The sequence below is a fragment of the Pezoporus flaviventris genome, unplaced genomic scaffold (genome assembly GCF_033815535.1).
Source record: "Pezoporus flaviventris isolate CSIRO_AGI_PZ_B2104156 unplaced genomic scaffold, CSIRO_AGI_Pfla_v1 ptg000035l, whole genome shotgun sequence".
In the NCBI taxonomy this organism is placed as follows: domain Eukaryota; kingdom Metazoa; phylum Chordata; class Aves; order Psittaciformes; family Psittacidae; genus Pezoporus; species Pezoporus flaviventris.
The window spans coordinates 13,560,786-13,583,464 of NW_026892583.1; the positions used below are offsets into that span (position 1 = coordinate 13,560,786).

General features: G+C 36.7%; 1 protein-coding gene across 12 annotated transcripts in view; it reads left to right on the plus strand.

The window, feature by feature from the left end:
- Positions 1–22,679, plus strand: part of PCNX1 (pecanex 1) — an 86,867-nt gene that overhangs the window by 48,826 nt on the left and 15,362 nt on the right. For all 12 annotated transcript variants that reach the window (XR_009744962.1, XM_061462652.1, XM_061462643.1 and 9 more), the window contains 17 exons: positions 927–1,080; positions 1,830–1,862; positions 2,912–3,083; positions 6,459–6,569; positions 7,039–7,130; positions 8,328–8,437; positions 10,101–10,206; positions 11,577–11,669; positions 13,167–13,317; positions 15,019–15,160; positions 16,549–16,726; positions 17,127–17,235; positions 17,682–17,811; positions 18,828–18,886; positions 19,564–19,779; positions 20,210–20,463; positions 21,420–21,650. Coding sequence is in view for 11 of the 12 variants with exons in the window: in XM_061462652.1 (XP_061318636.1) it covers positions 927–1,080; positions 1,830–1,862; positions 2,912–3,083; positions 6,459–6,569; positions 7,039–7,130; positions 8,328–8,437; positions 10,101–10,206; positions 11,577–11,669; positions 13,167–13,317; positions 15,019–15,160; positions 16,549–16,726; positions 17,127–17,235; positions 17,682–17,811; positions 18,828–18,886; positions 19,564–19,779; positions 20,210–20,463; positions 21,420–21,650 (2,341 nt within the window). In the remaining variant the exon portion in view is untranslated. The remainder of the gene's footprint in view (positions 1–926; positions 1,081–1,829; positions 1,863–2,911; positions 3,084–6,458; positions 6,570–7,038; positions 7,131–8,327; positions 8,438–10,100; positions 10,207–11,576; positions 11,670–13,166; positions 13,318–15,018; positions 15,161–16,548; positions 16,727–17,126; positions 17,236–17,681; positions 17,812–18,827; positions 18,887–19,563; positions 19,780–20,209; positions 20,464–21,419; positions 21,651–22,679) is intronic.

The following is a 22,679-nucleotide window of genomic DNA, read 5'->3' on the forward strand; positions in this document are numbered from 1 at the left end:
GAATGATGAAAGAATAATACAAAATGCAGTTTTTCTAAAATAACAGTTGCTACTTTCCCTCTTTCTCTGGTGATGTAAAAAAGGAAAAAAGAAAATGCCTCATTTTGCATGGATAGGTGATAATGTGCTTGAATGGTAAAAAAAGAGAGATTCTTTAAAGCTAGAAAATAACCCCAAAAAACTAATTGAAAGGGTCTAGAACCTGGCATACACTTACATTACTTCAGCAAGTAGAGAGATTTTACCTGTTGTTTCAAAGCATTATTCCCAAGGGCCTTTGAACACTGCAATCTGTTGTCCCTGCTGCATTTACCTAGGGGAATAAAATGGAGGTGACCCCATTTAAAAAAAAAGTTACGAACTTTTGGAATATATAGGGTATTTAAATTTTGGCAATAAACAGGAATATTCGGTTCTTAAGCACTGCCAAAATCATACGGAATTATCTCTATTCCACTTGGAATATATTAGTCAAGTGTATTTTTAGCTTCTTTGTTATAAAATTATGAATGACAGCCTATATGCAGATAAGCTACCATGTATATTTTCACGGGTTTGTAGTCGCCATGTGTGCATCTTGAATGTAGATTTATGTTACAGACCATTCTTCTGGTTGAGCCTTTGAATTATTCCTGAAGTTGTTTGCTGAAGTTGTCTTCTGCTGTTTAAAAATCAGTTCCATAAGATACTAATTGCTTTCAGCTATTGTTGAAATCCTGGTAGCTCTTAGCTTTGCTAAAGGACAGTGTGCGAGTATAGGCAATGCAAGTTCAGATCTATTCTTAACTATTTTGCTACCAGCATCATAACTCTTGCTAAGTTCTGACTGTAACTGTTCCCTTGCAGCTTTTTTTCTAGATATAGTTAGCTTTTAATTCTTTTTGTTGTTGTTGTTCCTTTTTTTTTTTAATCTCCCCCTAATACAGGAATCGTGAGATCCTTGAAAACGTGTTAGCTGTCATCCTAGCTATTCTAGTTGCATTTCTGGGCTCCGTACTTCTTATAGAGGGCTTTTTCAAGGATATTTGGGTCTTCCAGTTCTGCCTGGTAATAGCCAGTTGTCAGTACTCACTGTTGAAGGTATTTTAATTTCTATCTTTGCTTTATATAAACAATAGCAATAACCTCTGTTGGGTGTTGCAGGTTAGGTTTGCTTTATGGAAAAACCTGCATGCTTACGATTTAAAAAGAAATGAGTAAACTTCAGTTTCATGGAAAGTTTGATAGGTGGTTGTAGAAGGTCACTGCACTAGAATGGTTCTGTTTATGTTTGTTAAACAACTCTTTATTTGCTGTTCTCATGCGTTTTATTCTTTTCCTAAAGAGGAGCATATTCTTACTGGCTGAAATCCTACAAATTAAACTCGAAGGGATTTTTTTTGTGTTGGTTTTGGTTTTTTTATTAGTGAATACACCTCAATGCATTCATATTAAGCAGTTATATCTAGGCATATTTTTAGTCAGAATCTTGGAGGTTTTTTAGAAAATTGTAATTTAATGATTGTCTGTTTCTTTATGATTAGACTATTAGGGTGGACATTAGATTTAAAATTAAATTGCATAATATTTTTGTGCTTAAAAATACAAGTTTTAAAAATTAGTTGTTTTTTTTTAACAGAAACTTGCTTTTGGTGATAGACATATACTTTTTGAACAGATTTTATGGTTTGATGCATTGTGGTATTCAAAGGATGTACTGTGGTTTGATAATTGTGAAATTAGTTGTAGATGTTATTAGAACTTTAATCAAGAAAGCTGGAGGGAGGGGGAAGACGTATATGCATTTACCTGTAGATTGGGTAACTTTCCTCTTTCCATTTTGGTTTCAGAGCGTTCAGCCAGATTCTTCTTCTCCTCGACATGTGAGTTATAGGCATATGCTGCTGCACTTAACCCTGCAGAGAGAACTAAGAAACTCCACAGAGAATTGATCTTTTTGGTTTGATCTTTTGGGCATTTCTCTTACGTGCCCTCTCATAAGGCACAAGAGGCTTATGTTGCCTTAGTGTGTGAGAAGGGAACTGATACTATTCCCCCCCCAATGTTTGTATTTAGCAAGTCATGTCCTCCCTGTTTTAAGACCAGCTTTTGCTATAGAGCTGTTTGTCGTAGTTTTTTTAATGAATCTTTAGTATTCAAGCAGTTATACTGAGAAGTATTCTTAACGCTGAAATTTGCTATACTGGTATCAACTGACACAGCTTTGATGTTCTATTCTGGTCTTGTAGATCATTCACATAGTATTCACATAGACTTACATTTTTCACTCTGTTTAGGCTGAGTAAGCAATACTCTAGTGAGCATTAACATTTGAGCATGGAAATGTTAATGTGCTAGTGTTGCACAATATGTTTATATTCTATTATGCATCTGCTAGATTGCCAAGAAAAAATATTTTTGTTATTCTTTTTCATCTCTTATTAGGATATTATTCCTCTGCAGCAAGTAATATTATTTTTGATGGTAACTTGTATGTTTTAATGAACACACAAATACAGAGATATATATATCCCTCTTTACCCCCGCAGGAACAATATCTGAGTAATGAACTTTTATTGCTCTTTTTTTCAGACTTTACATATTCTCTCTTGCTTATGAAGCCTAGTCAGACTTTTTCTGGCATTTAGTATTGCAAAAAACATGCTTTAAAACTTAATGGAGAATAAGGGTGAATATAACTTAGTCTAACTTAATATAACTGTTGTCCTTGTTATAAAGCCACACAAAAAAGACTTACATCACTGCGGTGCAATGCATTAAGGATTTTATGAACAAAACTTAAGGATGTGACAGGACATTAATTGTTGAGCAGTGACTAAATTTTGATTCCGAAATTACCTGTAACAGAAGAGTATCAGTTACTTTTTCCTGCTAATTATGAAGCAAATGTTCTCTTTTCTGTTTTAAACAGGGTCATAATCGTATCATAGCCTATAGTAGGCCTGTATATTTCTGTTTATGCTGTGGTCTTATTTGGCTGTTGGATTATGGCAGCAGAAACATATCTACAACAAGATTCAGGTTGTATGGAATGGCTTTCACCAACCCATTGCTGCTGCTGTCAGCCAGGGACTTAGTTATAGGTGAGTGGCTTTGGGTTTAGTGTTTTTTTTTTCTTAACAGTTTTGAGTTGTTTACTTCACCACAGCAGCAGTCCCCACCTCACCCCCCAGCATCTTGTTATGATACTGTTGTATCATCACTTTTCTAAATGTAGTCATTTAGTTTCCATGGGAAGTGTAATTTTAGCTTTGCTGAAGTTTATTGGAAAATTCCCCCCTTCTATAGCTGTATTGTAAGAACTGCAGAAGTGTCAACTGGTGTAATTGTCATGGGGAGAAAAAGTTTTAGCTCTATCTAGTATCTTCATCCCTGAACCTTCCATTGTTTCTTGTATCTAGATATGCTACTTTGTTTGGATATAGCTGCTGAGTAGTTAAATGTTTTGATTTGGACTCTTTCATACTCTTCAGAGGGGCTTGTGGCAAGTGAGTAGGAGTTCCTTTAAATCAGGCTATTTAGCAGTCAGCTAGAACAGTATGGACACAATTTTGCTGTCCACAGATCTTAATATGTATCTTCTCAGATCAGGTCGGTCAGCAAAAATATAATTCTGGGCTGTATGAGTGTTTTTCTTATATTCTGAACAGCACAGTGCATTCACAGTACTGCTGGTATTTAACACCCCTCCATCCCACACCCCAAAAAAAACCCTCAAAACCCCAAATTTTTTTCCCCTGTTGTAGCTGTTACTACTTTCAATAAACTCTAAGTAATCTCAGGCAGAGCCTGAAAGAAAGGAGAGAGAGAGAACACAAAGATTGGAAGAACATCTTGTCATAGGCACTTTTGGGCATATTCTTTAATGGAGCAAAGTTATTTGGGTAATCCTCTCTGCATCACCTCTGTGGAGGGTAAGAAAATATGTAAGAATTAACCTAAATCGAGCACACTTGCTCTTCAGTCATACCAAAATACCTGTGTATAAAAGACTACAGCAGTTAAATGTTATGATTGCTTGCCTCCAATTTTTGGACAGTCTTCTGTCCAATGAAAGTTAACACTTGGTCTTGTTTCTTCTTCTTCTTTAATAAGAATTAGAGACTATTGTGAATTAGTTTTTATTACTTGATTTTTTTTTTTTAGGAACATCCTGAATTTCGTATCATGTGTTGTTTTGCCGCTTTGACTTTGTGCTGTTAAATCTATATTTAAATTTAAATGTCCAGACAGAAAAGGTCTAAATGACTTATGAACAGAGTATTGTCCAGGCCTTTCCAAAGGTGTTTTTCTAGAGACTATGGATCTATTCATGTACTGGCATGCTTAATTATAGACACTTTTGACTCAAGATATAAAACTAGCTTCATTTCCCCTTGTTTATGCTTTGTCAATCGCAGAAGGCTTTTCCCTTCCGTTAACCACCTTGAGTCATTGCTGTAATGTATATCCGTATCCCCATAGTGCATATGTAGGTGGTGTGTTGTAATGTGAAAGTGACCTACTTCTATTTAGAAGTCTTATCCATCTTTAAAAAGATGTGCTGAAGTCTTCACCAGGTTGCGTCCATTTTGGGAGAAATTTTTAAGGCTGTTTAGTTCTGAGTGCTTTTTGAGCCTTTTGTTTTACCGTTCTTCTTTGGTATCTTGCACCAACTTAGATTCTTTGTTTCTTGGCAGTTCTGCTAGTACAAAAAAAAGATTGCCAGAACACCTCTCACTTCTTAAGTCAAAGCAAAAACCTATACCCCCCCCACACACACATGCATGCCCTTGCCTTTGGAGCAATTCTTAATGTTGGTAAAACTGTTTAAAAAGCTTTGTGTGTATATTGCAAAGCAAGCTGGCTACTAGCAAACATACCTTGTTGGCATGAAGTAGAAATCTCAGCTGCCTTTTTTCCCATTCCCAAGCATAGCTACTCAAACAGCACAGGTGCAGGGCAAGGCAAACTTTGCGTTTAGATAACATAATTGCTGTGTCCTTGCCAACAGACAAGTGAGGACTGGTATAAATTTCATGAGTTTATTTTGTCCCACATATTGATCTATAGTTCTAAGTCTGTTCCATATTCATGATGATCTGGTTTTACCTATGTGGTCCCCATTAGGGAGTGATTCTGTCGCAGACTTTAAATCAGGAATACTGGGTTTTTACTGGACTAATCTCCCTAAATTATTTATTCGCAGATCTGTTTTGTAATTTTGTTTTCCATCAACCCAAGGTAGCTCAACTTCAGGCCTTCACAATACTTTTTCACCTCTCAGTGAGAGAAAGCTTTGCCTCACATGTAGGTGTCCTTGAGTAAAGATCTGACTACAGAATTCTGAAAAATATTTTCTTCAGATCCTGAGTAGCTGGTCCTTGTTTTTTTTCCCTATTTTGTATCAGTAGGAAGATGCAGAACTCTGTTTTTCCCAAGCCTTTAACCTGCATGTCTTTAAATTAGTTATTTAAGTTTAGTGAGGTGTAGGAAAAGAAAATCAGAATTACTTACCTCACTGTAGATACTTCAAAAGTGGTATCCTTTAGTATCCAACCATTCTATGGATATAAAGTTAGAAACTTAAAATTGAGGCTTGTGATTCTGCTGCTTCTAGTCATGGCAGCTACAAGTTAACGAGGTCATAAAATTCTTACCTAAACTGCTAGATTTTGCCTGCTAGGGTTATTTTCATGGCTAGATCCTTTTATTCTTTAGAACCTAGAACATAGAATGTGCTGCTGCTAGAGAGTTATATCTGAAGTACGTAACAGTTGTGTAAAAGATTGTTATTTATTCATATTCTATTCCTGAAATGGAAAATAAATGCTATTACAGGTTGGGACATAACATTGTCTATATTAAGTGGCCTTAATTTCTCTTTGCATTCTTAAATCCTGTAATTTGCAGACATTTTAATGGTTCATACAGTTTTTCCTTTTATTTAAAAGAAAAAAGTCATTTAGGATCAGAACTTTTCAGAGGTGGTGTGGGGAAAAAAGAGTGAAATTCAGATGCTCTTAGTGGCAGAAAACCCAGGGTGAAATGCTTGGTCTCTCTTACGTCAATGTGGCTGGTGTTACTCCTTAGTCCTGTAACTCCAGACAGGCAGTTAGGCTCGGATAAGCACTCATTTGCAATGAGTGAGAGCTTACAAATCTTCTAATCTGTAAACACTCTCGGCTGATGCTTGTGAAATTAAAATGGAAAGCCTGAATTGGCCTGTGTCCATTTCTACAGTGATTAAAAGGGAAGTGCAATAAGTCTTTTGACTGTTGATCTGTGCAACCTCTGCATTCAGTAAGTTCTGAGTCACTGGAGTGAAGATACATGTAATGGATGTTTTCCTTAGAAATAGTTATAGAAGTCCTTTAATGATGTTAGGTGGTGTGTGTGACACCATAGAACTTGAATTGAAGATGACATTATCTTGCTATATTTTTCATACTTACTTTTTCAACTTTTTTCTTCCATAGTGTTTACACTATGTTTTCCCATAGTATTCTTCATTGGTCTCCTGCCTCAGGTGAATACATTTGTGATGTATCTCTGTGAACAGCTGGATATTCATGTCTTCGGTGGCAATGGTGAGTGGTGTGTTTTTGTGTCAGTGACAGCAACATTAGATTAAGGGCAGCCATCAGATCAGTGGGGTAGTTACTAATAGTGTAATCACTAAATATTTTTTATTCCTACCATCTAAACATAGAATATTATTTTTTTAAGAGGCTAAAGGTCTTCTGATTACTGAAAACTAAAATTGCTGTCCTAGTAAGTCTGTCAAAAAGTGTACTTTCCTTCTCAGCTGGTTTTTGTTGCAGTTAACCATTTCCATAGTAATGCTGTTGAATAAATGAAGAGGCATATAAAGCCCCATAGGTTTTTCTTTATGGAAAAAAAGGGGGAACAATACAAGCAGTTGCTGTGGGCTTTCTGTGTCAGAGGGGTGTTGCAACTAGGGGGCTAATATCTTAAGTATTTTGTATTCTAATCTGATTGTATTCTAATCTAATTACATAACACTGTCTACTTTTCCTTTTCCTTTTTTATTTTCAGCTACCACAAGCCTGCTTGCAGCACTTTACAGTTTTATCTGTAGTATTGTGGCAGTAGCATTGTTGTATGGGCTCTGCTATGGTGCCCTGAAGGTGAGCAAAATTTTAGGGTTGGTTCTTTACTTCATATTATCTTAGATACTTAATTATATAGAAAATTGGAAATATTATCTGATTTTGTAGGGTTTTAGACTTGCTCAGCTGTGATACCAATAAAGGAGATGCAATGCAGAAACAAAACAGTTTTTTACTTCTAAAAGGTGTATGATATGTGTGTGCACTAACAGGTCAAAACCATGACAGTTACCATCATGTTTATGATTCTACATTTGTTCGGGGGGGGGATGACAGAAAATCACTTAAGAGGCTTGTTTCTACCACAGCTGTATTGGTTTGCTAATGTCTCAAAATGGCTCCTGTGACTATTTCTGGTTTGCAGCACTGGGGAAAAGTAATCTTTTCAAAATTAATCTTTACTTGAAAAGAAACCAGGAAATTGTTTGCAGTGTCAAAGTGAAGATGTGTGTAATCTTAAAAGGTACAGTTAGCTGGTAAATGTGATGGTGGGGGAAACCAAACCCAACTGTTTTTCCTTGCTTGAAGTGCCATTCTGTTTGGAAATGGTGTGGTATTGATTCTTTGATTTCAGATGTGTTGATAATCAAATGCTCTTGGTTCACAATTAGTTACAACATATGTGCCTTCCAACTTAGAATTGACTGGCTTTCTTCCATTCTGTCAGAGTAAAAAGTTGCTAGAGGTAGTGTTCCTGTGATGCTGTCACCTGCAGGTCACCTTTAGTGTGTATGTTTGTCTTATTAGCCTTTTAAGAACACGTGTTCAAGATAAACTTTAGCCAAGAGTCACTTTCTCTTTGCAGATCCAGTATAGATCATGGAAACAAATCCCTGGTTTAATCTAAATCCAGCACATTAGGAAAAAAAAATCCAAGTGAAAACATGTAACTTCCAAAATTAAGTGATTTAAATGCAACTCTAAACCTGTGGTCTCAAGGAATGCAGAAAATTATTCCTAAGGGGTATGAAAATGGATGACTGTTCAATAATCAAGATAGGGTAGGCTAAAGGGAGTTAGACATAGGTGAATATGCCCAACTAGGTAAACATTTAACAGTGTTTCTGTACTGAAAGGCTTGATCCATTTTTTGTGGAATTAAATTAATTATGTTAATTTTTCCATTCTCTTACTATGTTATCCATGATTTTTGTATATCAGATAAGTGTTGTATACTTTGTCTCGTTTTTATTAACACTTCATTTCTATCTCCAGGATTCTTGGGATGGGCAGCATATTCCAGTTCTCTTCTCCATATTTTGTGGTTTGTTAGTGGCAATATCATATCATCTCAGCAGACAAAGTAGTGACCCTTCTGTACTTTTGTAAGTAGTTTTTGTCCCTTCCCCAGGGAAGAAACAAGTTGCAAGGGAACCTTATTTATAATATTGGATATTGGTACTGTTTGAACTAGTAGTCAACAGCATTATCAAAAATATTGTATTGATTCAGTACTTAGAAAGAAGTTCTCAAATTTTGCACCCAGTTCCTCCTCTAACGGCAACCTTTCTTTGCCTTCTGGCAAATCACCTACATGTGAAAATCTGATTTGACTGCCTGCTGATTGTCTCCAAAATGCCAGTCAGGTGCCATCTTTCTGCTGGTGTGTTTCTGCTGAGCAACCTGTACCCATTCTGTATTTGAAGAGGTGCACAAAGTCGCAGTTTAAGCTGAAGCCCATGTGGATGTTTAGAACTGCTTCTCTCACTTAATTCATTATTGGGTTCTTATCTTGAATGTGTGCTCAGAGCACTTGTTCAAATAATTTCATCTCTGGTGTAAAACAAGCAACTGTTTTGGTGATGAGCATTCCTATCTAGCATGGGGAAACATGTATTCGTGTTGCCATTCTGAGCAGGAGCATTGATCTCATGGGATTCAGTTAATAATTATGTGTGTAAAACAAAACGATTCCGGTAGGAGAAACACCTCCCATAGAATAGCCAATAGAGGCTCAGTTACACACCTGGGCTAGGCAGAGCTTGAACTTGGATTTAAATTTAGCCCTAATGTTGGATGAACTTGATAAGCAGTAGTCTGGGGTAGATAGTGAGGGGCCTCTTCTGTGAACAGGGAGATTAACGATTTGTGAGTCTTCACAAAGAAGGAGACTTCTTATCTTTGGGTGGATGGCTAACCCTTGTCCTTTGATATGAGGTTCTTGTCCATAGATACCTGTTCTTGTTTTCTTTTCAAGTACTATAGGCTGGATGCTTATTTAGCCTGCAGATTCACCCGTTTAGATGTGGCATGATTAAGCTTGCAATGTATTGCGATATTGCCTTTGAAGATTTGTCTCATTCTGTAGTGAGCTTCCTGTCCATGAAATGAAGTAATACATATTTCTGTACCACACAGGCTATTGTAAGAAAAAAAGATCCCATTGAGGGGTTGTAAGACACTTAAGTACAGCTAACACTGCTGCATATGGTCTTCTGAAAGCTTAAATGCAAATTTCTGGGGCCTTTGTACCAGCAATGTCTGCTAAGAATTTAGTAGTTGGTCAGCATGGATACTTCATGAATTAATCAGGGTGGTATAGATTTTTGGTTATTGCTGCTGTTGAAGCTTGAATTTAAACCAAGGAATTCTTGGTTTTCTAATTGGTGTTGACAAATAGACCACTTCTAAACTTTTCACCAAGTTATATTTCAGTTATTTATGAACTGAAGTCTTGTTTCATAAGTACTTAAAATTCAGTACGTGTTCAGTTACTCCATTGGTAGTGGAGAAAGTGCTGTTTGAACAACATCTGGCTGCTCAACTTTAAGGGTGGTCATTGCATGTAACCAGTGAACTAATTCTTTTATAAAATTGAAAGCTCATCTGTGTAGATTTGCTCAGCTCTGTGAAAGCACTCATAGGCCAGAATCATTTTTTTTCTTGTAGTCAGCTTGTAATAGAAGTTTTGACTCTATTATTCATCTAAAATATTCTTCAAATAGAACAGTGCATGATTTTCAGTGAGTTGCTTTTTGTGTCTTTAAGCTCTTTAGTGCAATCAAAATTTTTTCCTAATTCTGAAGACAAAAACCCTGAGGATCCTCTGTCTGAAGTAAAAGATCCTTTACCTGAAAAGCTTAGAAATTCTGTGGTAAGTAGGCTTTTTAATTTTATTTTTATCTAAGCATTTACTATATGTTAGCTTGTATAGCATCAGTCTCGATCTTACTTAGCTAACAATACTTAGTTACCATGGTGTTGATTTAGAATGGCTATCAGAGCATTTCCTTTAAATCTGCAATGTACTACACTGAGAGTACAATGTTATATTGCAATGTAAGTTATTTAGAAGGAGGAATGAATTGGAATTATCATTCCCTAGTGTGAAGTCAGTAAAGTATCATAGACAATTTTCTTCTAGCTCACTGGTAATAAATGATACTTGCTTTTGTGCAGAAGTTAGTGGTGGCAAAACTATATTAACTCAGCATGTTTGGTAATTCTGAGCAAGAGCTTTGTGCCTGCTGATCCAGAAGCAGAAAGCTGGTTTAAAGTGATGTGAGGTTTTGGTTTTCTGGTTTGTTTTTTTTTTGGTTTGTGGTTTTTTTTTTTGTTTGTAGTTTGTTTGGAGGTTGATTGTTGGGTGATTTTGTTTGCTTTTTGTTTGTTTTGGTTTTTGTTTTGCATTTGTTTGTTTTTTGTTTGGCTTTTTTTTAAGAAGCAGATGTAACCTGTTCCAATTACTTTAGCATGTACTTGGAATTTTTAATACAAATTCACTCTATTTATGGAAATAATATTGAAACACTATTCTTAACACAGTGGAGCAGCAAGTAAAAGACTTAAGAAGCTTAGTATGTCTAAACTTAGAGATGCTGATGTCTGTACTTGGAGATGTTGGAGTGGCCCTAAGTACATATTGCCCCCTTGTGACTGAGCCTGGCATTTATACATTTTGTGGTTTTGCCTGTTGCCAAGAGCTTGTATTAGCTTTTTAGGGGTAATGGAAAGTTTAGACTTTTTTTATCAGGATTATTCCAAATCTATCCTTTATGCTTCTGCAAAGGAGGAGGGGAAAGTGTTAAAGAACCTCTTTGTTCTGCCTAGTTGTTAGCTCTGTCAAGGCAGCTGATGTCCAGAGTTCCCAGTTGCTCCATAGTCTCAGCAGTGATTGGATCATAAATGGGGAATTATGTTAGTCCTTCCAGCTTGTTCATCAGTGCTGTAAGGGATGGGATCAAACACCACCTCGAAGTCCAGAATCAGAGAGAGAATATAATGGATGTGTTAACTTCTCCTGCCCCACTTTGGTTGTTCGTCTTTCCACTTAACTCATTTGAACTAATGCTCTTAGCTGTAAGATTTGTTTTCTGGAATTTCTGAGAACTTCCATTTGAACGAATTAACACTGCCATCATTAGAAAATCTTCATTCATTTTCAGTGTAACTGTGATGGGCATTAAGAATCTGAAGAACACAAAGCTGGTGTTTTCTAAAATTATTTTTGTTTTGGCTCTGCAGAGTGAACGATTACAGTCTGACCTGATTGTATGTATAGTCATTGGTGTACTCTATTTTGCAATTCACGTCAGTACAGTATTTACAGTTTTACAGGTAAGGTTTTACATCATGTCTAGCATTTGTCTTCTACATATAAATACTCCAATGTGATATAAAGCTTTTCCTGGTAGTGTACTGGGTTTCCTGACTAGTTTTATATGGTCTTTAAATATGTTGTGTGACAAGTACATCTTCACGTTCCAGTTTTATGTGCTCAGAAACTCCTCTGCTCTTTTCTAGTGTCTTCTTATATTCTGGATTTTTACTTCAGTCACTAACACAGTGTCCTCTTCTGCTTCATCTATCTCAATTAAATCATGTCAGGAACATTTGGGAGCAAGGAAAAATGAAACTAAAAAGTCTAGAAGGCTTAATTCTTCAATACTGAGGGCCTGAATCTTGCCTTGGCAATTGCATGTTCATGTGGATGTTTGTAGACTATGGAATAGTGGAGTCCTGCTTTACTAGAATAGTTATTTACAGGACTTCAGTGAGCCTTTGAGTTTATTAGTCTAGCTTATACTACTGCTTCAGATACTTTTATGTGTATATATGACACCTATGTGATAATGATAACATGGGACCAAATCCTGTGTTTGTAAGGAAAGGCATTTGCCTAAAGCATTGCAGTTACTGAATTTCTTGTTTTGGTATTCCTGTAATGGCACTATCAGTTTATGAACAGCCTTCTGTCAGGCAAATTAAAGTTTCCTGCATTTATTTTTGAAGGATTTTACTCCCCTGCTGGTGCCTGCAGTTAAAGAAACTAATTTTAAAATGCATATATGTTTAGCTTCAGGTTTTCAGGTGAAGTGTCCTATTGAACCAGAAGTACTAGTTTTTCTTCTAAGGAAAATATCTCTTCTGTTGTACGGTTGGACTTCCGCGTTCCTCCCAAATGTTGCTTTCTCCCATGTTTGGAAAACTTGGCTATATGCTCTTCAGCAGTTCTATAGGCTTAAGCTTCACAGAATTTCTGAATCAAGATCTTATAACAAAGTAATGCAAGTCTAATTTTGTTATGATATATCCAGAAATTTAGAGAAAATTTTGATGTCTAGGAAGTGTTACTGTGAAATCTAGTCTTCATACCACTTTAATACAGCAGTATTTTGTGGCTTCTGTGAAAGAGCTTGGTTTTGGTGGGGGGCTTCTTATGCACCACCTTCTCAAGAGAATAGAAGGTTAATGATTTGTTTTTCCTTAGGCTCATACTTCCTTTTATCCAGCAGATGAAAATGTGAATTGGGTTCAGCCTTTAGAGGATAATGGGTGTATCATTTATAAAATGCAATGCAGATGGGTCAGAAGCAATGGCCTATGAAGGAAGATTGGTGTACTATTTTTACTTTAAGATCAAATAAGAAATGCTTGGAGAACAGATTTTCACTAAGTATTTGAAAGTGGGTAGTACAGCTACTCATGAACAAATAGGTTACCAACATACTATTACCCGGAGCGCCTGCCTAGATGCTTGAACAGTGTTACATTATTAGTGTATGATTTTGTTTATAAACCACAAACCTTAATTTCTTCGTTTCTTCTTTTTAGCCTATTTTAAGTTATGTTCTCTATGCATTGGTGGGTACGGTAGGCTTTGTGACCCATTATGTTCTGCCTCAACTCCGAAAGCAACTTCCTTGGCATTGCTTTTCTCACCCACTGCTGAAAACTAAGGAATACTATCAGTTTGAAGTCCGAAGTAAGTATCATTCGTGACACATTTTTGTATTTGCTGTAGTTGCTGACCAACTCAAGTTGCCTGTTGATGCACTTAATCTTTTTGTTATTATTCTTACCTCTTGAGCGTTTAATGACATCTAATCTAGAAATATCTTAGTTTCTTGTGCTTCGATTCCATGATATTTATCTCTTAACTGACGTTGATAATGTATTAGACGTGCTAACTTTGTCTCAAAGCAGTTCCATTAAAGCACAGTCTTCAAAATCTTAAGTTGCAAAGCTTGTTCTAATGATTGCCTTAATTTTCATGAAGGCAGAGTGTTTTTCACTAGGCATTTCTTCAAGATCGTAAGTTTTTGATTAGGTATGGTGAATGCTGTTAGAGATTTGATCTTTGCATGCATTTGATTCTTAATGCTATCATTCTGTTTAAGAACAGAAAGTAGTGCAAGGTGCCTACTAATTGAAAAGCACACGAAGGGTTCATTCTTGCAGATCTGATTGATCTGCATAGACACATACTTGCACCTTGTGTTAAAGTCTACATTTCCATGAAATCTTTCCTTGGAGGCTGCAGAAAATACAGTGCTGATCGGTTGTCCAGTATGGGTAAATGTAGTGGTAGATTGCAGTGTCTCCACTGTTGCAGTGTTTTTATTGTTAACAGCAAGCAGAAAAAGTTTCTATCAGAAATGGCTTAGAAACAACTGAAGCCACTTGTGATTTTTCTCTTCAGTTAGTTTTGAAGGTAACTCAGTAGTGAAAAAAAAGCAAACATTTTGCTGTTTCCAGAAGCAGAGAATTATCAAAAGTAGTTGTAATATGCTAAACTATTTGGAGGAAGAAGTGAAAAGTGCAATAGTATAATTGTATGTATTAGGTTTTTGTGTTTTTTTTTTAATCTGTTAAACTACAGAAGCTGCAGTTGGTGCCCTTCCGCTGATACTTAATTTCAGTATTTCCATATGTAGCAGTGTTTTCAGGAAAGTTGGAAGTCCTATCTAGTAATGTTAAATATAAGTTTTTAGCATTTCCCAGTTTGATCCCTGCAGCTTAGAGAATTTATGCCATGTCAGTGACTGATAGTCCTTATGGCATCTGGCATAGAAAAGGAACTTCAGTTTTTGCTGGGGCTCATCTTGGCATGTGCAGTTGCATGTGTCTATTCCACTTTGTAAAATAAATTTTCTCATCATCTACATTTGCATTACTTTGAACTATGGCAATCCTGTTATGCATTTTGTAATTGCTGTGGAAGTTTGAAAGAAGTTCTGATGTCTGAAGACATCTGTGTTGGCAGGTTACATGTGCTCTTCTATATTGTAGTCATAAACCAGAAATCTTTTGGTTTGAATATGATTGGAAAACATCCTTTTGCATGCGAGAATGCGTAATGTCAGGTAGCTTCATCAGTATTGATGTTGAAATTACTGAAGAGGTGACAACCGGGTTTGTGTCCTGCCATGTGCAGAAAGCAAGTAGCTTGCAAACTGTAATGTGTTTTGTATAGGTGCGTAACAGTGCAAAAACTCTACTGAGGCTGCCAACAGTAGCTTAACAAGAGCTTCTCTTTATTTTGGTTAGATAAATTTAGGCAAGTCCAGTGTGAAAATACAGTTAGCGTTTGGCTCCACAAATCACTTGGATCAAGAATCTTCATTCTGCTAGCTAAGTTGGATTTGGCAGTGCAATCTGACTTCTTTTTAATATATCTTGATAGGTGCTGCACATGTTATGTGGTTTGAGAAACTTCATATTTGGCTCCTTTTCATAGAGAAGAATGTTATCTATCCACTGATAGTCCTCAATGAGCTTAGTAGCAGCGCTAAGAATATTGCTAGTCCAAAGAAACTGGATACTGAGTAAGTAGAAAAGGCTATCAAGTAATCTGAGTATGTTTTCTGTGGTGGGAAATTAAATAGTGAGTTCTGGCCTCAGTGTGGAGGCAGTTAATGCTATTGCCTTTAAACTAAGGTAACGAATAAAATTTTTCTTTATTTGCAAGCTCTTATAGAACCAATTCACTTTGATTTACATTGAATGGAGTATTACAGTCTTAAACTAGGAACCCAATTCATAGCATACACTGTAAAGATTGTAGGTTGCAGAATTATCTAGTAGTGTGATATCAGAATTTCCTTATTGATCTTCAGAGTCTATGATATCGAGACTGCAAATTCAAGATAGCAGCAATATGTTCTGGTATTTTGTCAGATGCAAATTTATGACTTGTGTAATGTTTCCTGAGTTGATATGTCAGTTTACAGCCCCTCTACAGCTTTCTGCTCTCATCAAGAAACTCCCCAGGCCTTGTGGCCCCTGAGTATAATCTGTATCCAGATGGAATTGCATACTGCCTCTTAAATTGAGCCTTAGTTATAATCCCCCAAGTATGTGACTGTCTCAGCAAATGAGAGTTCAATAATAGGTCCTGCATTTTTTGCCTTCAAGAACAGAGACCAAGTAGCTCTTCTTGAAGTTCTATTGATTAAGAACAGAAGTGTTTCAGAGAAAATAAATCTTGACACAAAATGGAGTGCTGGGGGGGAGGGAGGAGATTCTTTGAGTGAGGGGTTGTTTTGAGGTGTTTTGTGCTGTTTTTTGTTTTGATTTTAAGATTAATAATCCCTGGATCTATTAAATTCTTGCTTTAGGTTCATTACTCTTGTCACTGCAAGATGTTTGGAAGGAATGTTGCCATTACATTAACATTATTTTTTACAACCCTTTGATCTGTCAGTTACTGTCTCTGAAAAAGAATATTACTAAGTTTATCATTAAGTCATGGTTCTGCCAATATAAACTAGAGCAGTATAGTCATGAGGAAACAGTGATAATCCAGTGTTCATTAACATCCTCTTGCTGATTAATCTGTAGCAGTGCTCGCATTTTTACATCTCAATATTCATAACCTAAATTAAAAACCAGATTTTCTGTTCAGAGTACAAGGATATTTTGCCTCCTGATTTAGCGAGACTTATAAATAATGCTAATCCATGAACACTGGTTTGAGAATACTGTTAGAAAGATGAGGAGAGTAGCCTTTAAATACAGATAAGATGATGTTGTCTTTAAAAAAACAACAAATTAAACCCCACGTAGCCACCCCCTACAAAACTCCAAAAGCAAACATAAATCTAAAGCTTGAGTTTGAGGAGATTGGCAGTGCATGACAGTAACAATTTAGGTGGTCTTTAAAGCCTTTTTGGGCAGGAGATAAGTAACTGTTTTGTGTGAATTTCTTACGCAGGTTGGGTGCTTTAATGATCACAATAGCTGGCTTGAAGTTACTGCGTTCATCATTCAGTAGCCCAACGTGCCAGTATGTCACTGTTATTTTCACAGTGCTGTTCTTTACTTTTGATTACAAAAGTTTTACTGAGACCATGCTGCTAGATCTCTTCTTCATGTCCATACTCTTCAGCAAGGTAACTTTAACTCTCTCTTTCTAGGTGTTTCAGGTCTCCCAAAAGGGAAATCAGATAGCCCTAATTGATAGGTAAACTTGCAGAACATCAGTCCTACTGATACTGTAACCAATATGCTATGAGACAGCTAAGACTTCTCTTCCCAAAGCACTTGTTTGCTTGAGAAAGCAGATGTGACCTAAACATCTCATCAGTTTCTGGTAGTAGAGCAATGAATTGCATGTTAAAGATAGTTGTTTTATTGTTATAAAGATACTTGGTTTTGTAAGTCTCCAGGTTTCTGGTAGACCAGTAAGAACTTCAGGGTGACCAGTAAAATCCTCAGGATATTTGAGTACTGCAAAGCATGTTGATTCTTAGCCAAATCACTAAATTATTCTTCTTTTTTTTTTCCCTGTAGCTTTGGGAACTCTTTTATAAATTGAGGTTTGTATATACCTACATTGCTCCCTGGCAGATCACATGGGGATCTGCCTTCCATGCTTTTGCCCAGCCCTTTGCTGTGCCACGTATCCTTTGAAAGTGCAGACTTTTTCCTGAAGTCATGTGTTAAAACTTCTGAATGTTACATTGTAATGAATTGTATGGTATGGGCTAAAGCTACTGAAGGAACAGGTTTGTCTAGTGAGTATTTATCAAAAACTGTTCATGCTTTCTGCCTTGCTACAATGCTTCTATAGACTGGTTTGAATGGAGTGTTGAGAGAGGACCCTCTGTAGAATTTTGAGGAAAAGAATGACCACAGTGTCTACTGCCAAATTTTCAGCTATTTCTATGTTTAAAAACAAAATATTCCCCTTATTGCTGAAAATACAGTAAAGATGCTTTGTTGTGTAAAAATTCTAGAGATACTATTTTGGTCTTAATTGGTGTTGCTGTCTGTTTTGGATACTATCACAGGAGCTTGTACAATAGTAGTTGTTGCTTTGCTTTCCTTAATTCTGTTATCCTACAGATTCTGCAATGTTGTTTGTCCAAGCAGCTGTGTCAGCTTTCTTCTCTACTCCACTGAATCCTTTTCTGGGAAGTGCAATATTCATCACTTCATATGCCAGGCCTGTCAAATTCTGGGAGAGAGACTACAAGTAGGTGAAATAAAACCTTAAAGTTTGTCCTTTTGTTTTTCTGTACAAATGTATTGGTTTTGGGAAGTTGTTGGCATTTTGGTTTGAGGGGTGGGTTGCTGTGTGTTTGCCTTTTTTACTTTTTACGTCTCCAAGTGCTGCTTTGTTTTCCCAGTTTATAGTACTGAGTGTTTTCAATGAACTTGCTTCTGAAATGCTGTAGCAGCTGGTTTTTATACTAGCAACATTAGCTTCTTGAGTAAAAAGAGTGAATTTATGTACAAGAAGGTTTTGAGGGGCAGTTCATAACTGTATTTGACCTGTGTTTACTACTGCTTGTTTCACAACTAAAACTGGCTAACCTCAATATAAATATCTTTTAAAGTAAATCATCTTTGATCAAGGTGGGATCAGTAGTAAAAGATTTTTTTATGTCAGATTATACCTTCCTGTAGTTTTATTTGTCTGAAGTCCAATATTTTTGGAGATCAGACCAGTAAAATGTTTAACAGCATAGGGCAAGATGAGTGGATAGTTCTGTTATTTGTGGAGAACTCTTTCATTTCGCTGCTTTATTGCCTTTTTTTTTTTCCATTCTAATACTGGAACAGTTTAAATATAGTATTCCCAGAGTTAAAGTTGTAACTTCAGCCAGTGAAAGAACTTTCTGAAAATTTCCCTTTCAGTAAAGTCTACTAGAATGTTAGCTGTGCTGCTTTATTTTTTTCACTTTGTCACATCTAAAGCTTTATGATACTTATCTAAGAAAATGCATACATTTATTATCTCTAAAGCTAAATATTATTCTATGGCTGCCTACTGTGGGCAAACTTTTTGGTATTGGATCATAAAACAGAAAATACTATTACATATGAGAAGAGCAGCAAATTTGAATATAAAATAATTTCAAACAACTTTTTGAAACTTTCAGTGGGAATATTTTTATTAGTTTTTATTCTGTTAGTTACTTCTTCCCTTAGATTTTCTTGCAGTAATACATTTTGTGTTAAGTATGCTTTATTGTATGATTTTTTCAGTACAAAACGTGTGGATCACTCAAATACAAGACTGGCTTCACAGCTTGATCGAAATCCAGGTGCCTTTCCTAGTCTGGGTTTTCTGTGGTTTGGGTTGGGTTTTTTGGGGTGAAGCAGTTGTGGTGGGGTTTTGGGTTGGTTTTTTTGGGGGGGAGAGGAGGGATGGTGTTATAGGGCCTTTATAGGGTTCATGATTAGTTTGCCTTTGATCTTCTTCAACTCTGCCCAATGTTTGGCTGTTTTCTCCTCCATTATCTCATTCTTGCTTTATTCATTAGACACTCCGATAACTTTCTTGTTTCCCCCTTACGTCTGTGTCTGTGCTTTACTGCTTTACTTACAAGCATCTGCATTAAGCTGTTTTGCTTTTTAGTCTTATGTAATTTTAAAAAGGTAAACGTTATCTGAGGGACTCTCAATGTCATGTGATGTACAGTACACAGTCATTACCGAGATACTTTTGTGCTCATTTGCTTTTGCCCTTTGTGTGGAATAGATGGGTGGGAGATGCAAGAGTAGAACTGTAGGAGTTACGAAGGGGAAAAAACTGGTCAAAAATACTAAATGTCATGTAGCATTCACTTGGAGTTGTCCCTTAAGGGGGTTGTGTGTGTAGAGAATGACCTTGAAACAATGTTAAGAAAAGTGTAGGATGGAATGTGAAGTGATACCTGACATTCAAGCTTGATGTTCTTCTGCAGGTTCAGATAATAACCCACATCCAATCTTCCTGCAGGTTCAGATGATAACAACCTGAATTCAATCTTCTATGAACATTTAACCCGTTCCCTTCAGCACAGCCTGTGTGGAGACTTATTGTTGGGTCGGTGGGGAAACTATAGTACTGGGGACTGCTTCATCCTAGCCTCTGACTACCTCAATGCACTAGTACACCTTATAGAGATAGGAAATGGCTTGGTCACCTTCCAGCTGAGGGGGCTTGAATTCAGAGGTGAGTGTGTTACACTCTTTCCTTAGCTGTCTGTATTAAAAAATGGAATTCTGCTTTGGAAACTTAAGTTACTTCCAGTTCCATCCTGTAAAGAAATTGCTTTGAAAAGGGGCTGTAGGGCTGCTTCATGCCTGTGTCTTTTATGAGGGGAAATCTAGCTTGCTCTAGCAGAGTTGATGCTAAGTCTCTGTTTCAGTTTTAGTGCAATATGGCTACTGTAATTGAGTCTTAGATACACCTAATTAAAATGTGATCCTAGAGTGATTAAGCAAGCTATCCAAATCTTGTGTTTAATGGCAGATAGGTCACTTGGTGCTACAGGAACATAATTGGAGATGGGTGGTATTTTAAACACTTTCGAACACATGTCAACATTAAGTCAATCATATAAAGTGTTCAACTCTTTCTTCTTTCTCTGCTTTCTCCTAAGGGACTTACTGCCAGCAACGAGAAGTAGAGGCCATCACTGAAGGTGTAGAGGAAGATGAAGGCTTTTGTTGCTGTGAACCTGGCCACCTTCCTCACATGCTTTCCTTTAATGCTGCCTTTGGGCAGCGTTGGCTGGCTTGGGAAGTGCTTGTGACAAAGTATGTTCTGGAGGGTTACAGCATCACAGACAACAGTGCGGCTTCCATGCTTCAAGTCTTTGATCTCCGGAAAATTCTCACCACTTACTATGTGAAGGTATGATTCAGATCAGTACAACCGTTGGGGAAGGTAGACTGGATTTGGATTACACCTAGAAACTGCTTAATGTCTTGAACTTCTAGTGCCTTTCATATAAGGATCACAGATGTGATACCTATTACAGATGTATACCTTCATCAAAGGAGAGCAGTTTGCTGTCCTGCTGATTACATGATACTTTGGTGCATGAGCAGGACAATGACTGTAGTCTTCCTAGCTGAAGCTGCAGTAGTAACTTGAGAGCTGTTACCCAAACATAACAGCTGTGTTGTAAATAGTTAAGAGAAGTTAAATAGAGTGTTCTGTCCTGGAGAAAGACAAGCTGTGTTGGTCTTTAGAAGCTGTCCAAACCAGTTTTTTCTTTATTTTTTCAAATACAAAAAAATACCTGTCCTAGAATTGCAAGAGGACGTCCAGGCCTCTGATTCCTTCAGATAATCAGTTGACTAATTGAGATCTTTCATAAGCTACTCTCTTTGAGAGCTGAAAATTTGTAATTTGAAATATTTCCAAGATATTTATTCACACAGAAGTTGTTGTTTTCCCACTCTTCCTCCCCTCTCCCCAAGCATGAGAATGTTAAAACTGTCTTGTCATTTACTTGGCCTTGGAATTATTTAGAAATTCAATGTCTAAGCCTCCATGTTAACTAGATAAAAACTCCTTTGTATTTTTCTGCAAATTTACAGTGAGAATCCTGTCCCATCCTTTTTTCCTTTCCTTATTCCTTCAGTGGATGCTTCAAAAATCTCAAGTCTTTGAATAACATGTCTGCATGCAAACCTGTATTATTTTCCATGTAAACTTGCTGCATCTGTGAGCCAAATAAATGCTACTGTGTATGAGGTTTGTTCATCACCAAGAAAATAATGCAAATGAGTTGAAACAGTTGAGATTGCTGGCTCTTATTTTATTGCAGTACTGACTCATATTTTTAACTACTGCTGTTTCAGGGAATCATCTATTATGTCACAACATCCCCCAAGCTAGAGGAATGGTTAGCTAATGAGACAATGCAGGAAGGACTGCGGTTGTGCACAGACCGCAATTACGTTGATGTAGACCCAACATTTAACCCCAATATCGATGAGGATTATGACCACCGTCTAGCAGGGATCTCAAGAGAGAGTTTCTGTATGATATATTTGAACTGGATAGAATATTGCTGCTCTCGAAGAGAAAAGGTGAGTATGGATGTGTGAGGGAAGTGCACTCTGGTTTGACCTGCAGGCTGCTTAATACTGACTTTTTTAAAATAAATGAGATTTTTAATTGAATATTAATTTAAAGTTTAGTCGCTTTGATCTGCTCTTGAGATGTGAGTTTAAATAAATTCTGTAAGTAGTCTGTGATTTAACCTGTTCTTTAATGAAATTTTTATTTACCAGCTTGAACCTTAGTCAGGCATTTGTCTACCTACAAAAGAATATAGAACTGATGTTTTTGTGCTTGGATATCAGTGTTTACAAATCAACCCTAACTTAAACCCCAGACCACTCCAACTGATTATCTGTTGCCAGCTTATAAGAGTGACCACTTCTTTCTTAGTGGTCATACTCTACAGTTCCTGTGGACCACTGAAATTATTGGCTTGTGAAAATGATCATCCCATATTTACCCTTTTCCTCTCTCCATATCCTTCCACCTTTTAAGCAGAAACATCAGTACATTTGTAGAGGGATACTGTGACTTCTTACTGTATACAAAAACCTATGTGGTCAAGTCAAAGTAGTGTTGCCTTTGAGAATGAGATTAAAGGGTCAGGAATATAATTGGAATTTGGGATCTGAGACTTAAGAGTTCAATTTTACTTTGGAGGTAAAAGATTAATTAGAAGTCTGTTTTAACAGGTGTGAGACTTAATGTTCTGCAGTCACATGACAAACAATAGCTGAAGAACATTGCTTCCTTCTAAGTACAGTCTTGTGAAAAATTTTGTGTAGGTTTTGAAAATCGGGTTTAATCACTTAAATGAATTCTACTATTATATAGGGCATTATATACCCTATGCAGTTACTAATGGTTTTGAGCTGAGGCTGAGTTCTTCCTGAATAAAGCTGTAGGCCAGGGAAGTTTCCTGAAAACTCAGAATTACATACTCCAGTAAGTGAAAATCCACTTTTTTGACAAAAAATATCATAGAATCACAGACTGGTTTGGGTTGGATAGGACCTTAAGATCATCTAGTTCCAGCCCCAACTGCCATGGGCAGG